Genomic DNA, 19,136 nt, shown 5'->3' on the forward strand with positions numbered 1-19,136 from the left:
CAGTTAGTGAAGAAAATCAGTTGCAACTACAAACATGCAGAGGAATATATCGAGTTTGGTTAAGGAAAAAAGAGTTTTAAGATAACATCACTAACACGATCCATTAAGATTGTATCGTATGGGACAAAATCAGATATAGTGAAAAGAGTGAATCAAACCATAACACGTGGTGAGACCAAATAGGAAGGCATGTCTGCAAGGGATCCGGGAGAACCGAGAAAACTCTCCATGATATCCTTGAACATCTACCCGAGCAAGATCAGCTCGCAATGGGGCATCTAAGATAAAATAATCTTGCATTTTATCCTAATATACAAAAAGGACAAGCAAAGAAACTTATGTGTAACATAATGGGCTTAATATTACATCAGAATTAAAACCAAACATATGCAGGTAGCTACTCCCAGAAAACATCCACAACAAAGTACAGCGGCCAAAAGTAAGTTAAAGGTTACAGGGGTCTTCGCAGCTCCAACGCAACAATATAAGCTTAAGTCATAACTCGTAACTAACACAAACGCAATAACCCTTGAAAACTACAGCTACTTCAACTATTTGTTCCAGGGATTCAATGAACTTCCACAACATAGGTAAATAGCTAAACTAGAGAAGCTCACAAGTCACAACACAGTGCACAAACCTCTCCTTTCTCTGCTGCTCTTTATCCGACTCCCTTTTTTGCAGGAGCGAGGATGGTTAATTAGCAGAATCCACCTATTTCCAGGCCCCAAAGAGAACTACCATTTTGAAATCAAATAGACCACAATTAACTCTTTAGTGGGCGCAATAAACTGCCACTACAAATGCTGTCACTGCTCTCTCGTGTAGTTACAAAGCAATGCACTGACAGCAACATATCCATATCAGTTACAGTTTTGTAATACCCATTGCTAAGATCTTATTACAAACTCTCCCGGCCTGAAAATCTAACTTTGACTTGATTAAGGTGTGACAACAACAATATATGTGACCAAAAAAAATCTAGTCTAATGATTAAAGATCTTTCTAAATGATAATTTGAAGTACAGTAACAAATACAGCTTACTCGATTTCAAAAAAGACAAGATCTTTGTGAACTCATAACTGGGCAGTAATGCTTTTAAATATCAAATGACAGTATTGATATTGTTTTGTTATACAAAAACTACTGTCCCCTACCATTGTAAACAGAGTATAAGTTTGCTCAGGATATGAACTCCAAATCTCCATTGTTGTCTCCATGTTGAACTACTCAGTTAAACATGGTAATGCCAAGACCCAAAACAATGCAGAGAAAAAGATTAAAAGCATAAGAACACAACAAAGAATATAGATAGCAACATAAAACATGAACAAATATCAAGTCTTTTTCGCAAATTGCAGAAGAAAGACGTAAACAGCTTCAATTTCAGATACCAAATACACCTGAATGAATTACAGTAAAATCTTATTTTTCAATCTCCATTGCTTGTGCAGCTTTAGCTTTGGCTAATGGAGTCATCCTTGTCTTCAATTTTTTCTTCCCAACTTGAAATCCATTACCACCTTTCTTCTTCTTGTCCTTACCATCCACCTAAACCACAAAATCATCCAAATCACAATTGAACAATCAAAGATTACCCAGTAAAGATCATAACTTTACTTGTTAAATTAAATTAGTAAATACACAGAGAATTTATCACATAATCAACCATTAAAGAGGGAAAATACCTTCATCTTGTTCTTTTTTGTTTGTAACTTCTTCGCTAGTTTTTCTTTCTCTTCTTTTTCCCCTGTAATTTCACCATCAATCAAAAATTAGTATCACATCGAGATTGTAGTAACACATAACATTCAAGGGAAAGAATTATACTCCGAAGATTGAACTCGTGCTGTTTTTTCCGGCGACCCAAATCGTTTTTCTTCGACATTTTGGCGACGGTGGCTGCTCTGTGATTTTCTTCCTTCTTCTATCAACAAACAATACCTTAAACCCTAGGGCCCGTTTGGTTTAGAGTATTTTTCTACGAAAATATTATTTAACGTATATTTTTGTGTGTAGGTGTGTGTGTTTTTAAATATAAAACATCCATCTTATTTAACTTAAAAATAAAGCATTCATCATAATTAAGTTTGTTAAAGTAAAAGAGATTTTATTGTTGATGTCACTTCATTTAAGCACATATCACTCGTATATATATTATAAAATATTAAAATTATCTTCATTTTAATTGATATATAACAACAACAACAACATACCCAGTGAAATCCCACTAGGTGGGGTCTGGGGAGGGTAGAGTGTACGTAGACCTTGCCACTACCTCGTGGAGGTAGAGAGGCTGTTTCCGAAAGACCATCAGCTCAAGTACATCAAATCCAAGTAGAAGGCGAGGAAAACAGTGTATAAAACATACCATCCAATAAGAAAGATAGTATATAATCAACAAAGGAGACAATAACATCAATAGAACAATGAGAGAATTGAAACGCAGTAAACAACATAAGGCTATAGGTATCACAGACAAGAACTGCAAGTGCAAGGCTAGGACTACTACACACGCTAACAATCCATACCCTCGCAAGGAAAGACAACACGCTAGCCCTACTAACCTTCAATCATAATTGATATATAAAATACAAATTTTCAAGTGATTAAAAATTCATTTAATTTAAAATATGTAATTGAATATTAAGTGAATATTTCAAGAGAAAATAAAAGATAAATAAACATAAGAATTAGTCAACTTAATTCAACCTACAATATATTCATAAATAAAATTATATTTATATAGTGTAATTTTTTAATGGAAAAATATATAATCATAAAAATAACGAATAGTGAAGATTGTGAGTGTTATTATAAATGATATTAAATATTACTTGAATATACATGTATTTAAAAGTGAGGTATAAAAGAGGATTTAAGGGGATACTTTTATTATTTTACATTTTTATCTCGGGATAAGTCATCATGGAATTAGTATTCCACCCATAAATAGAAATAAGTTATCCCAGTCATAATTATTAAACCTGGGATAAACTATTTTATACTTTGCAACCAAACAAAGAATTGAAGAGTACTAAAAACTTATCCCAAGATTATTCTTTCTTATCCATCATACTAAACGACCCCTTAGAGTTATGCAGATATTAGTGGAGAAAGTTTATAAATTTAAATTTAAATGAGGCAAGTGTCAAAAATACATCTAAGCTATCTCTTTTTCTTTTTGAGTTTGATATCTAAACTATTGGGAGTATGAGTTTCATACATAAACTATTACTCATTAATTTGAGAAACATGCATTAGTGGTGTGTGTGATATAGTCTCTTTTATTTTAAAAAAATCTTGTCACATGACACTTCTCATGGACAAAATATTTCACCTCAACATAAATAAAATAAAATATTAGTATTAGTTAAAAGTTAAAGACTAAAATATTACTATATCCATAAAAAGAAATTATTTTTAAAAAATAAATTAAAACATTATTCTTATTGATTATGCATTTGATTCACAATGTGATTATGTGAATTCAAAACAAAATTTGATTGGCCGAAGGAAAACATGTTCCTATAGAGGCTCTAATCACATTGTGAATCCCGCACATTTTGATTGGTCGAAGGGAAACATGTTCCTATCACAACTTCTTTATTCACAAACTATAAATAGGAGTCCTCATAATTAAGAAAAAGATACCAGAATTCTAACAAGAAGTTAGAGAGAGTTCGTGGATAAAAAAGTCACATATTTCTCTACAAGCTACAAATTCAAAAACGATCAAGATCAAGACCAAGATCCTCAGATTCAAGAACAAGCACGGAGCCCTTGAATTCAAGTAAAATTTAGGATCAAGATAAAGTTCAAGTTCAAGAACGATCAAGATCAGGACCACCAGATTCATAAACAAGCTCGAGGCCCTTAAATTCAAGTAAAAGTCAAGATCAAGATAAAGTTCAAGTTCAAGTTCAAGAACGATCAAGATCAATACCACCGGATTTTATACAAACACAAACGCATTTTATACCAAAATGTATAATATGGCTAATTGTATACCGAATTAGATGGCAAAAAAATGGGATGTTTGTTGCGAATTACAATTAAAATAAACTATGACTATAACATTTAATTTGAATTAATAGTTTGTTATTTCATACAATTTTCCCTTTTTGAAGAAAATTGGTAATATTATGAATTTGGAGATGATCGAGGAAAAAATGATATATGTATGTAATATATAACCTCTCTGAATTTATATTTATAATAAGAACACAGTAAATTCACTATAATCATTCAAGATAATTAACTAGTGAAAAAAATAATTAGTCAAAAACAAATTCTAAATTCAATTATATTTCAATAGCCATCAGAAGTTGATGCCAACCCCTAATTCTAAATGGACCACTTAGGAATTCTAGCAAATAAAACTATTCACAAGAAATGAAATTCATAGATGAATCGAATATCATAAAGTCAGTGGTTCAAACATATATTCTTCGACTCTATCTTAGGTCGAGAAAATGCATAAGTACCCCCCGCCTATGCCCAAAATCCCTGAGACACACCTAACCTTTGCTAAGGTTCTATTACCTCCCGAACTTATTTTTTAATTAATTTTCTATCTCTTTTCGGCCTACGTGGCACTATCCTTGAAAAAATTATCAACACGCGTTGGGCCCACAAGATAGTGCCACGTAGGCCGAAAAGGGGTAGAAAATTATATATAAAATAAGTTCGAGGGGTAATAGGACCTTATTAAAGGTTAGGTGTGTCTCAGGGATTTTGGGTATAGGCTGGGGGTATTTATGCATTTTCCCACCTTAGGTCCTTTGATCAAACTTCACAGCCTCATGTAATTCATCCAAGACAGCTCGCAAAGCTTGATTACAAATTTTACAAACCGTAGGATGAGTTATGAGCTTATTCTTAGTGACTCTGCAAAACCAAATTCAATGCAATAAGAAATTAACTCACTTAGGAAGCACAAAAAATATAGTTAAATGCCTGACCAAGGAATTTAAACTAAAATCCATGTCCCACATATATACTTCTAAAACAGATCAATCTTTAAGTTTTACATATATAAAACCTTAAAGAGTTTAAAGACAATTGCTGTTCTAAACTAAGGAAATTGGCCTTACAAGTAGGATACTTGAGAGCGCGACATATTTATCACATGTTACTGAAGTTTGAGGTGGAAATTTGGACTAAATAGGGAAGACATCCACCCAAAGGAACATAAATGCAAACAATATGTTAAAAAGGTTATTTACTTAGAATATAGAGAAAATGGTCTAAACCCCCCCCCCCCCCCCAAACCTACACCCTAAATCTCAACTACACACTCCAACTTTACGGGTGTCCTATTATTCACCTGAACTTTATATTTCTCTATTTTCTACACACCTAAGTACTAACATGTCATGGGAGGTGTTCTCACCTCCTCTAGGCGCGTTAGAAGATTAATTTTGACGAAAAATTCCTCCTTCTCGAACGGTCATCTTCCCCACTTTTAAATAAACCATTATTTCTTCTTCCCCACCATTAACCCTCGTTCCTTTTATAAAAAAATCACAATTTCCTCTCAAAATTAAGTAGGGTTTAGTTGTTAATGTTCATTTCTACTTCAAATCTTGAATTTAGGGTTTGTAATCTTCTCTAGTTTCTTATTTAGGTCTCTAATTTGAATTTTGAATTTTCTCGAAATTCATCAAAAATGGCAAATGAAAACTTGAATAAGCTTTGTATGGATGAATCAGACCCAATGCTCAACGCTGTAGTGAGACGCAAACACGGAATTTTGCTGAATTTGTAAACTTCTTGGTCGAAATTAAATCCGGGAAGAAGATTTTGATCTTGCCCATGCTATGGTGTATGTGTTTTTTCTTGTATTCTTGCTACACTTTATTTTGAATAATGCTAATGTACTATTTTGGATCATTTTCAGTCTAAAAATTGCAATTTTTTCGATGAAGGGACAAAGAAGAAGTGGATCCAAGATCAAGTTTTATCCTTCCAAGATTGGTGAAGAAAATCAATGAGTTGGAGCAAGAATTATGTATTAGACAGGTTCATATTGACAACTTGAGGAACTCTAGTCTGTTATTGGAGAGGAGACTCAATAGAAGGTTGAAATGATGTAGGTTCAATAGGAAGATACTTTTGTGTATTTTGATTTGTGTTGTTGCTATGTTCATCAGCAACCAGTAGTTCAAGTGCTGCATATTTGGATTTCTCTTTGATTTGTATTGTTGTTATGTTTAATTAAAATTGTCAATGTATGTGTGTCATTTTGTATCCATGATGTCAATTGAAGCTTGTATTAATATGCAACGCTTTATCAACAACCAACAACCAACAACCTAGTCATCCATTCATACTTCAACATAGACAACACAACACCATTTGTAAAACACATAACCAACACAACATATGTAAGCACACCTGAATAGCCAATACAATTCGATAGACAACACAACAACCATTTTAAAACACAACATCATCATTCATTCATAAGGCCTCACATAAGGTAGAATTTACCAAAATAAAGTCATATTTACAAGGCCTCACATAAGGCAAAATTTACCTAAATAATGTCATATTCAAAAGCCCTCACATAAGGCAAAATTTACCAACAAACAAAATCCAAAATAGCAGGCCATTAATGCAACATGTATGGACTAACTTAAAAGTGCTTAAACACATCAACATCACTACAATTTCCATGACATCTTTAACTTTGAAGAAGTGTCATTTTGACTTGAACTACTTCCCATTATCTTCTTTCTTGGCTTCTCTCTAAGCTCATGAAGTTTGCTTGTTGAGAATGCTGCTTTACCATTCCATTTCAGCTTAGTTGTATTACTTGGTGTATAACCAATGTCACTAATTACATCAGATGATCTTGTCACTTTTGCTTGTCCAATAGAGTAGATCTTACTACTTGGCATGCCAGGCTATAGTAAAATTAGGATTATATCAATATTTAAGTTGTTTAATTAAACAAAATTAGGATTATAATTCAATATTTAAGTTGTTAACATATATCAAAGACTCACATTCATGACTTTGAAGCCATTTGCAGCTTGGAACACACCCATTCCCATGACTCTTGGTCTTTTCTCTGGAGATGTGTTTCCCCTGCCCCTACCTCTTCCTCTTTTAGTAGTACCAACTATTGAAGATGATGCATGATAAGTAGGAGAAGCAGAAGAAGATGCAGGAAAATCAGTAGGTAGGGGAGGTGCACTAGGTGCTACTGATGATATATTTTTTTGGTCTTCCTCTTCCCTTTTTTAGTGGAGGCTCACCTCCTGATGGTGCTGATGGAGTTTTCTATACATATAAGAGAAAAAATAAGTAATAAATTAAGAAAAAGTAAAACAAGTTCAAATATTACCTTTGGTTTGCCTCTTTCCCTGCCTGAACCTGTTGGTTCTGCCCTTACTGATGCAGTAGGTGATGGTGCACTTTGTCTTGTTGATGATTCAACACCTTTTCTTTGAGGACACCCTCTCTTGTTATGGCCTCTGACATGGCATATATTGCATGTCATTGCAAGTCCAGTCCTAGGAAGCTTCCCAGATTTCTTAGTTTCTCCAGCTTCTTTCCTTCTAGCCTTAGGTGGCCTACCAAGCATGTTTGTGATTTCTGGTGGCTCAATAGTGGGGTTTGTAGAAACTGGCCACATCTCCATATTTGTGAGTGGTTCAATAACATTGGCATAAATCCTCAAGTAAGTTTCCTTACTGTAGCAGTTGTCTATATATGCCCTTCCTTGGGTTGGGGCAACACAGCAATGAGTAGTTCGCTCCAGGACCCCACCCCCTCGAGAGCAAACCTAGACTTTCCTGGGGCTTGCCTTACCTCAACATCTAAATAAATAAAGGGCGGGTGCCGAAAAGGAACCAGCCCTGCCTCTTCAAGAAAGCTTTGCTTGGTAGGCGCTGCCCACTCACTCGGACAATGCTCTGAACACGAAAGTGTGCAGTTCCGCCCCCTTCTCCCATGCTGAGTCACAGGCAGCGCCTCGGAAAGCACGGGCGAGCCACATGCAGGGAAACTTGCACGATAAAGAGAAAACTTCTTAAAGTATAATGCAGCCATAACATGTGCACATGGTATGCCTCTTAACTGCCACACCCTACAACTACAAGTTCTCCTAGCAATATCCACTTTGTGTTGACAAAACCCTTCTTTTACTTCAAATCCAGCAGCTCCATTAAACTCAATGGTACAGTCCATAGATGATAGACCTACTAATGTTCTCCTCTAAAACCTTCAGAGCCATTGGAGAGAAATTACACTTCCAAGTAATTGGGAACTCCCTTAATTTGGCTATTCTTGTCATCATCTTCACTCTTATTTCTTCAAGCATAGTAATAATGGTCTTGTGTCTAGCAGCCAAGACCTATGCATTAAAACACTCAGACATGTTGTTGTCTATAGAGTCACACTTTACTTTAGCATTGAAGTAAACTTTGCACCAAAAATTAATGTTGTAGTACATTAAGTTATCCATCATTTTTCTGAACCTAACAACTTCATCTTCTCTATATTGTTCCTTAATTGAGACTCAAATGTACTCTTCGCTATCTTCCAAAATTGTTGTCTTCTTTGAAAACCCCTCCAATCCTTAGCCCAGTTAGCTAAAATGTGCCTAGCACACATTCTATGTCACACTAAGATTACACATTCTATGTTCACACTAAGAGTACACATTCTATGTTCACACTGAGAAAATAGTGTGCATATAAAGTAAATATACGCAAGTTTAGAGTTGATTAAATCAGACTAAAGCTTACATAGAATGAAACTAAAGAAGAGTGATGAAAAAATAATTAGTCAAACTGCTGCATAATCTGTAAGCTGCTTAAAGAGCACAATGAGCATGCCTTGAGAAAATAAAAGATCATAGACATGAAATTCTGGTAAACAAAGTGACCTATTATCTGTTGATCCTTTGAATTGAGCAAGCATTTGAATCATTGCATCACTAGTCAGCTGACCAGAGAACATTTTCTGGAAGTGCAAGGTTGCTTCTGCTTCAATATCATTAGCATAATAACCATCAGCAGCAGAACTCTGACTTGCATGTGCCTGTGAAACTCTTGAAAGTCCACGCTCAACAAATGCAACAAGCTCTGGATGACTTGAACGTACATGAGATATTTGCACGATCCGATTGCAGTATTGTGGCCATTCAATCACACGGTCAACAAACTGCGCCAACACCCTAATACCTAAATAAACCTTCTGCATATAGAGATGCCATCAGTAATGCTAAGTTTTTAGAAAGCCACATGAAAACTGAATTCTAGCGTAACTACTTGTTTCTGTGCCTAAGTAATTAATTAGTTGGTTAAATGTGGAATTGATTGTAACTTAAGGACTGAAACAAGCTGGCAATCACGTTTTCTTAACAATATTTATTTTTCAAATATAATTTTTTCCTCAAACCTACTCCTACTTTAATGCTCCTAATCCTGCTCATTAGTACAAATATTTGTTGGGAAAAGAAACTTCACATCTTAGATCCATCTTAGTCAAAATTTTAATTAGTAATAGGATCTCGTATTAAATGATTCAAATTACAATACTATCTTTTGGATAAGGTATATTCTTTACAATATTAGTCATCCTATAATAATTATTGAATTTATCTTTAACAGAAAAAATGTATTTTTCAAATACCTAGTGATACAGCTAATTAATATTTCTTAGATTCACATACATTTGTCACCCACTAGAGCTTATTTACCTGTTCAGCTAATGAAAATAATAATTTAGAATGACGATTTTATATATCCAATTACAACTTGTATAATCAAACATGATATTAAAATCCTATTATAATTACGATGTGACAAAGAAACAAGTATATGCATTTACTAGAATGTGCAATCCAAACTGATAATTACTACGCTAATTATTGTACAACCTAGTAATTACAAAGTGATGTTCCTTAAGAAAAGCATGTTATGGCCAATGCAAACCTTTGAATCAGCAGGCTCGCGCAATGAATCCAAGACATTTTGCAAAGCAATATCAAGAGAATGATCAGTTACAAGTTGATTCTTGATAAGAGACCCTGTAAAGGCAATTTTCAACAATAATAAGAACTATAGCTCAAGTAGGAAGCTAAAAATAGTTAATGGGGCAAAGTAATTTACACTGGAACTCATGGCATGTGCAGGTTTCTGCCTTTTTTTCAATAATTAGTAATAATTTCGGATATGATTTTTTAAAAGATAATTTCATACACAAAATAGAATAAAAGTAGAACTTAAAGCTAGGAGAGTTGAGTGATTAAACAATTTTTTTTATAACTATGGTGTACGCATACCGGATAACTCTGTCTACTAAGGATTGAACAATCTTGAGTTTTTGCCTCGTTTGGAATTTGAACTTGAGACCTCATGATTCTCACTCCACTTCCATGAACAACTAAGCCACTCACTTGAGTGCATGAACAGACAAATTTATCTCCGTGTTATTGAAGTTATAAGTTTGAAGTTGGCGGATTTCGAACTTACAGCAATATGGAGAGACAGAGATCAAGATAGTGAAAAAAGTTAGAGCTATATTAGAATTAAAGATAAAATTGTTAGACAATTGCACTAAGAATATGTAGTGTATTTTCATGGATTTAAACTACTAGTACAAAATAGAACAGCTGAAACAGATTTGAAAAGGATCAATCTATATAAGAACCAATCATATCTATCTGACCCCCATACCTAAGATTACTAAGGAAGTATGCTAAACCCCTCAAAGTCAATTATTAACAAATTTCAATACACACTAAAAGAAAAATAGTAGGAGACAAGCAGTTGAAAATTAGCATCTGAAACTCTTACCTGTAAAAACAGCGTAAATTTTGAGTATCATCTTTGAGAAATGGGCGAACAGTTTGAATTCACTGAACAGCATAACAATCATGCAACTAAAAATTGCTCGTTCCCTGCAAGTTCTTATCACTTAAGAATTGAACTAAAGTTGATAAAACATCAAGATAAAACAAAACAGTGAAGCAGCGGTAATTCATGCCCTTTTCTTTTCTGAACACCAACATGAAACACCAAAAATATGAAGCAATATATCTTCTGCAAATATCAAGTGTGAGATAAGAACGTGCATTTAGGGCAGGAATATTCTCATGTTTAGCTTTGATCATATCAACTAAGGTCTACCGTGAATTTCCCATAGTAAAAAAGGAATTCCCTCTTAACTCAGTGAAACAGCAAGCAGTTATAAAGCTTCAAATTGCTTAGAAATTACAGTAAATTTGCAAAACCTCACCCACAACCAACACAAAAGCAAATCGAAAAGAAGAAAACAAACAAATGGAGAAGAATGAAATATATTTAGTCAAACTGCCACAAGATTTGTTTAAAACATAAAAGCAAAATGCTGAAAAAGGAAAGTAACACATGATCTGCCTTGTGTAAGTTTTCAGAAAAAAAAAAAGATTATCAACATAGATTCCATAAAATTGACCTGTTATCAGTTGATTCTTTAAAGAGAGCAAGCATTCCAATCATTTCATCATTAGTCAGCTGACCAGTGAACAACTGATTGAAATACAAGCTTGCTTCTGCTTGATGTACTTCGTCTACAGCAGGACAATGGCCTGCATGTGCCTGTGAAGTTCTGGCAAGAGCTTGCTCAATAAGCACAACCAAATCTGAATGCATTTCACGCAGAAGCCATGTTTTCACGATAAGGCTGCCGTAATAAGGCCATTCAGTCAGACGGTCAACAAATTGTGCCAGTGCTCCAATACCAAAAACAAACATCTGCAAGAAAAGAAGCCATTAGTTAACGAAAGCTAACGTAATGTCTATGATAAATTAACATGTTATTACTGAGAACAAACATTTGAAATAAGACACTCGTGCAATGCATCCAAGACGGCTAGCAAAGCAATCCCAAGCGTATGATCAGTTATGAGCTGATTCTTAATAAGTGATCCTGCAAAGTAAATTTCAACTGTAAAAAGAATCATAGCTTACAGGAAGCAAAAAGTAGTTAAAGGGGTGAAGTAATTCAAACTAGAATTCATGCACGCTAATTAATGTGCATAGTTCTAAAAATAATTAATCTCCAACTTGTGAATAATAAACTTTTAACTTTAAAGTCTACTTGTGCTTTCTTTTTTTTAAATATACAGAAAATAATAAATAGGAGAAGATGGCCTTAAATATGGGATCAAGAGTGTGTTGTACATTTATTTACTTATTAATTCTTTAGGTAAGAAATGAAAAGTTTAAAGTTGTCGTTATGCTGAGGCCTTTTCAACGGAAGAGCAATATCATGTGCTTTTTTTTAGGAGAAACTACCTAATTACACAAACATGCCTATCATATATACTAATCCGCTCTATAATATGAAATAATCACATATTGTCTCACTTATTAATAATTTCATACCAGATTTCAAGCCAGATACACCACTCTCTCCTATTCGTTCGCTCTCATTTTTCTTCTCCGTCTCTTAGTTGACTAAGAGTAGCATTGGGACAAATTGCATTTGAAGGGAATAATATCTTGCACTTATAAGTAATATATTGTAATGATCTGTCTTGTCGTTATGGATGGTTAGGACCATAGTACCCCTGCATAAGTCTCCATGGGGTAAGAGTTAGTAAAAATCAGGAAATGGGAGTCAGGTTCTGGCTCGCTGCTAGCGCTTCATTATAGAGAAGGTCCCCATCTCACGGAGGTTCATGATACGCTCAAATTACATCTATCAATGAAGTATAAAGCAATCGTTGTTCAATTATAGAATCCACCAAAGTTGGGGTCGAATCCCACTGAGAATATTACTCGTAGGCGTAACCATAACAAATAGTCTTTATTTCTAAAACAAAGGTTGAAAGTAAAATTTAAGAGATTTGATTGTAGTATTGCTTAGTAACTAAAAACTTAGTTGTATCAATAAGAATACGAAACTAAGGTTGTGGATTTACATTTTAGGTTGTAATGTTGATCTAGTTGTTTTTACGAAACTCTAGTTAAGTAATCTCAAGTGTAAAAGGATCAACTTTCTTAGGTACAACTAGAGTCCTTCCGGTCCATCTAGAAGATATCATTCGAAGTCCTCGCGGCACTTGGGCGTTACCTTAACAACTGTTAACCTAGGTCGCAAGTAGATTATCATTGTCAGGTCTTAATAACATAACATTCTTGAACTGAAGTGTAATTTCAATGGTGGTACTGAATAGAAACGTTTTTCATGAAATTATTAACAATTTTGTATGTGCAAATCAGAATAAATTTATTAACCTACTTAGCTGGCCAGGATTCTTCGAATTAATAAGGAATATGCTAAACACCTAAGAGTTAGGTATAAATTTGAATACAGTTTAAGAGTAAAAAGAAGGAGAGCAGTTCAAGGTTTAGTATCTGAAGGTCTGACCAAAGAGTACAGCAGACATTTGGAGTTGCCTCACAGGGTACTTGGCAAAAGATTCAGTTAACAGCTTAACGATCATGCAGCGGAAAATTGCTTGTTCCCTGAAAGTTTCAAATATCACCCAAGGAAGAAATTTTAGTGAATCATCACAATAGACCAAAATAGTGGAAGTAGAACTCATTTCATCACTTCTTAACAATAACATAGACAGCTAAAATATGAAAAACATCTTACTTTTCTTCTGCAAACATTTAGTTTCAGACGAGAACATGCATTCAAAGTAGAGAACATTTGCAGACGTAGATTTGATTAAGTCAAAGGTACTAAACTTTACTGGAGAGAAATTTTCTCAGTGAGAAAAAAACCCAAATTCCCTCTTCACACTGCCTATTGTTACTACCATTACTAGTTTAATTGCTACATGTAAATGCTGCATAACCCCCAGTATCAAACAATATTGCATGTTATTGTGGAAGGTGAATCTGTTCAGGCTGCCTGGAAACATTTTGCTAGCTCTTTGGGGGTAGTGGCCAGTCCAGGTGGAATCAGGCAAATTGTAGACTACCAGATCAAAAACAAGATTCACAAACTTCTCCCCCAGATTATGTAACACCTCGCAAGTTCTACTCTAAGGATCCGAACCATTTGTCATAAATATATAAGCTTAGTTCAGGTGATGTCCTACTTGTTCTTGTGTGTTAAGGTCCTTACCAAGTGTAGGAAGTATATCATATGTTGTTTAGGGTCATAGGAGACCTCTATAACATTAAGTCGAGTTCATAGTTTCCTATCGGCTAAGTTTCCGCATGAGTTCATACAAGGGTCAACTTCAAACGATCATATCTCTCAACAAATAAAGAGTTAGGTGACCCATAAACTATCAAATAAATTAAAGGTTTATGATTTCTTTCCAATGCCACCAAGTTTGCATCACTCAGAATTCAGAGTAGAAAGTTATGGTTGTTTTACTGGAACTTGTCCGGACTGGGAAATTCAGCAATGAGAAATTCAGCAATGACACTTGTCCATTCGGTGAATCGCCTAATAGGTTGGTGTATTGCCGAATTGACCCAAAGACCTTCAAAATCTGTTAATTTTTGCGATCCAAAGTCCCATTTTGGCAATCCACCGAATAATTTGGCGATGGGGCCTTTAGATCACCAATTTGGCCAACGGAATTCATTAAAAGGTCATTTTCTTCAATTTTTATGGTCTTCTTATGTTTCCAGAGGAGTATTGTTGACATTTTACCCTTAATTAACTTCCCTAAACCCATACCATAGCCTAATAACCTCCTAATACGCATTGTAACCTCCACAATCCTTAATTCTCCTTCTTCCGAAACCCAAGAACTTCAAGAAAGGGATTTCTCCACTTTCACAAGATTTAAAGGCTCCAAGTTCAAGGTTCTTTGTCAAGTTCCTTCACTAAGGTATGTAGTACTTCAACGAGGAATTCCTTTCATCCTCATGTCCAAAACTCACAAGTTTTTTTATGAACTTGATTCAATAGTTAGGGTTATCAAACCCACTTTTGAATTCATCATATTTATAACCCTTATTAGTTCTTGACGTGTTATTGTTTATGATTCATGATTCATGATACTTAAATTTCAAAGCATGAATTTAGAGTCTTTATGGTATTATGAAAGTTATTTTGAGAAGTCACAAGATATACATGTTCTAGAAATTTTCTCATGATTTAAGCTATGAACATAATTTGAAAGAGATGTTTTAAAAGAGATTTCAGTATATGACTTTAGAAAGAAAGATTTGAGTTTTGTCTCATACTTTATTCAGACGGACACATAGTTTACCAAATTATGAGCATATCATATAAGTATTATTTTGGGAGAATTGCTTTGCACCGAGAGGACACCGGTTTAGAGAATCCAAATCCCATAACTACGTGTCACCGTAGGATTTGAGTATGCCGTTTTGATAGTCAACTCTTTTAGCCCTTTGAGGCTCAATTAGTGGATCCTTATTAGACAGATAGGTTATATACCCTGAAAAGGTATAGGGAAGCCCGCCCAACTGAGATCGTAAGTTGAACATTATCAGCTCAAATGGTGTTTGTCGATTGTAAGAAACTTTCCAGTAAAGCTACTATTAATTCCATACACCTTCATTATCATCATGACTTCACAAATATGATATCTTAGCTTTATCTTCGAATCATGGTTACAAAGATATATTCATCCTTATATTTTGAAAGCAGATTCACATATGACCTTTCACGCATAACTTCCAAATTCAGAATCATTACTCTCAAGCAAGAACTGGGGTTCCAAGCTTCAAGCCTACATTCAAGAAATTCAAGTCAAGGCTTCCATTCCAGCCAGTATATAAGTATTTTCATGACTCAGAATTATGTACTTCCAAATGCATGTTTCAGATTATCAGGTTTCGTGATTTTTAGATGCTTCCAGTTTAGGCATAATATATAAATATACCCTTTAACTTTGCCTCATTTTACATTTATGTCCTCCAATTTTGGTGTGCACAAGTAGACACTTAAACTTGTATAAAGTTGAACAAGTAGACACATGCGTTCTAGGTGACATAATACACGTAGGACACCACATAAGATGTAAATTGTCATGTAGGATGCCACATAGGACATGTGTATCTATTTGTTCAACTTTATACAAATTTAAGTGTTCACTTGTGTGCATCCAAAGTTAGAGGGCATAAATGTGAAATAAAGTCAATTTAAAGAGCATATTTATGTATTATGCCTTAAGATAAAGTGTCTTTCAGATATTATCGGGTTTATCATGAATCATCAGCTACTCAATTATTATCAATATAAGTTAGTATTACCAGAATATTATTGTCTTCAATTATTTCCATGTTTTTCATTGGGAGTTTTGTGGACCTAGGATGAAGACTCACCCGTTATTGAGGCATGATTCATTTAGTAGCAATCCCTAAGTTCCACAACTACGTGCCACCGTAGGGTTTAAGGGGTTTTTCACTAGTTGAGGCTGACTCCTTAGTCTTTTAAGGACATTAACTTAGTGGATCCACATTAGCTCAAATCAGCCTTTATACCTTGGCAAAGTATATTGGGCCATTTTGATAGGGGAATTATACATCGAACTCCATGTAGTACTTCACATAGTTATATGTCGATTTCAGTATCTCCCATAGTTCAGTCTTTCAGCTATTGCATGACCAAGCATACAGTTAGTTATTCCCTAAGTTGTTCGGACTCGGGTGCGAGTGTTTGATATGGGTGCGGATCTAGAGGTCAGATCCTCTATGATCTAAATTTTAAGATTCGGATCTACAGGTGCCAAGATTCGGCTAAAAACAAAAATTTAAATATCCACCTTACAATTGAGTATAATAGACTATTTCAGTTAGCTTCCGCATCCAGTTGTTTTAAGATACTATTTCATGTTTAGCTTAGTGTCATGACAGATAAACCATGAGGTTAGCTTAGGGTCACTTGTGGCTCTAAGCACCATTTCGCAACGAGGGGTAGTCTCGGGTCGTGACACTAAGTATGCTTCCAAATAAGATATTGATAGGCACTTTGACTCCTTCCAAACATTGCCAAAAGAGCCAAGGGATCCTATCAATTGGATAAGAGTCAACTACCTAATCTGTGAATTTTATAAGATAAAGCTAATTATTTAGTTAGCTAAAATGTTTTTTCTTAGAATAGGATCCCCTGTAATTAGTACTACTCTTTTTTGCGCATTGACTTGGCTTGGTTAACCAGTCAAATATTATGTTCTGTGGTCAGGCTTAGTCCCACTTGGTGTAAGTTTTTTTGCTGGAATATAACTAATACTACCTTCTGGTAAGGAATAGCAAAGTATATATCCAACTGCTGCATGATTTTTTTGGGATTAGTGAGCACAATACCAGAAAAGAAGTAATTGTAAGAATCAACGAAGTGCAAAAAGAAAAGGAATGCACGATTTGCATCTGTGCAACCATTGTAAAATTAAAAGATCATTGAAATGGATTTTTGTAAGCAATTAACCTCTTTTCAGTCGATTCCTTCAAATGAGCAAGCATTCGAATCATTGTATCATTAGTCACCTGACCAGAGAAAAGTTGATGGAAGTACAAGTTTGCTTCTGCTTCAATATCTTCAGAATAATAATCAGATGATGACAAATCAGCAGAACCAGAACTCTTAAACCGTGAATTAGTTCTCATTATTTTACGTGCAACTTATCCATTTCCACAGATAAGTGGGGTGAAGAAACTAGGCCAGAATGAGACTGGAGGACCTGCAGGGAATAGATCCATAAGTAAGCAAAATCAAATTGAAGTGTATGCTGCTAGAACTAATCAATATCAAGTGTCAAAATGGGACCTTTAAGAATGTTGAAGAAGTTTCCAAATAAATAGTCCTAAGAGCATTGGGAGAACAGAAGTGGTTGGAAGTAACAACTTGAGCAGCAAGATGCACCTCCTTCAAGAACTCTATGCATTCCTACAAAATATATGTGAAGTTTGGCACAATGGTTGAATGCGGGGATATAGGAAGCAAATATTTTCTCCAATGTTAAGAAAAACGACAAGGCAGACTAGGTCTGGAGAACAGCAACAATGTAAACCAAATATGTCTAATTTATACATAGTGGATAAAACATACCTCATAGAATGCATCTTTATATGCGTTCAAGTTACTGCTCAACCATTTCTCCAAATCTATGAGTCCTTTGCAGGAGGCAAGGGCAGCAAATCTAACACCAAATGGATATGGAATCATATCTAGTATTGGTGATAGAATCTGAAAGGAAAAACGAGTTACACTTGTTTACAAACTGGAGGAATGGAGATGGTTTAGGTATATCAAAAAAAGGAAATATGTACATGGATAAATGAGTGTATTTTAATAATCAGTGAATAATTACTCTCCAAATAAAGCCTTGAAAAGTAAGCAAACAGAATTCTTTTGGTTACTTATTGCTTCTGACAGTAATCCTGCAAACATCATTTGACTTTCACACTGTCACTCTAGAACAATTGAAATGCAACAGTTAACTGTGAAACAAAAACAACTATACATTTTACAGCAAGCTACCATGATGCGTAGAAGTTAAAACAGCTTAACACTTGACATATTAGAGTTTTTCTCATCAAACTATGACTGTTACCAGCTATGGAATGTTCGCGACTGGAGGTACACAGAGAACTCGTCTCTCCCATAACACATGTTAACAGTATGGTTATAGTATAGTGTAAGAGGAAAAGTAAACTCAAATCTGATAAGTTACCCAAACTTTATCTCTTGACAGGCAGCCAAAAATCTGCTCATGATTTTTGGGTCAGTGCTCATCGCATCTACAAGACCCCGCAACAATATGTTGGGATTAACATGCCACAGATGAACAATCATACCACTTGCATCAGCATTTTGCAGTAATATTGGGATAACAGCAGAGGAAACTTCTTGCTGGAGAAGATTAGATGCAGTCTGAAAATCATTCAAAGACATTTTAGTAATAGCGGTAGAAAAACAACACGAAAGAATTTTAATCCATGTCAAAACCCAGTATATTAATGTGGGCCATCCCAAGAAGCAAGACTTCAGGGCAGTACTTTAGAGGGTGCTAGAGTATGGATCTCACAGAACTTGCATGGTCTCTCTCAGCCAGCTGGCAAAGAACTTCCAGAAGGTCAAGACACAACCACGCATGATTTGCATGTTCAATTTGAACCTTATGGTCATTCACAACACCAACATAGGCCTGCAAAACTGACTGTAAGACCAACCAATATGATGTTCATATACA

General features: G+C 34.9%; 1 protein-coding gene across 2 annotated transcripts in view; it reads right to left on the minus strand.

Moving 5' to 3' along the window:
- Nucleotides 1-1,994, minus strand: part of LOC125815581 (uncharacterized) — a 120,372-nt gene extending 118,378 nt beyond the window's left edge. Inside the window, exons 1-3 of one of the 2 annotated variants that reach the window (XM_049495083.1) lie at nt 1,832-1,984; nt 1,690-1,751; nt 1,421-1,552 (exon numbers count right to left, since the gene is read on the minus strand). In XM_049495083.1, the coding sequence (XP_049351040.1) occupies nt 1,427-1,552; nt 1,690-1,751; nt 1,832-1,889 (246 nt within the window). In that variant the 5' untranslated portion in view covers nt 1,890-1,984 and the 3' untranslated portion in view covers nt 1,421-1,426. Of the gene's footprint in view, nt 1-1,345; nt 1,553-1,689; nt 1,752-1,831 lie in introns of those variants that run through there. The other variant, XM_049495082.1, reaches the window with a different exon arrangement.
- Between the last annotated feature and the right edge of the window lie 17,142 nt (nt 1,995-19,136).

This window comes from Solanum verrucosum, unplaced genomic scaffold, assembly GCF_900185275.1.
Source record: "Solanum verrucosum unplaced genomic scaffold, falcon-dt-bn FXZP01000261.1, whole genome shotgun sequence".
NCBI classification, from domain to species: Eukaryota; Viridiplantae; Streptophyta; class Magnoliopsida; order Solanales; family Solanaceae; genus Solanum; species Solanum verrucosum.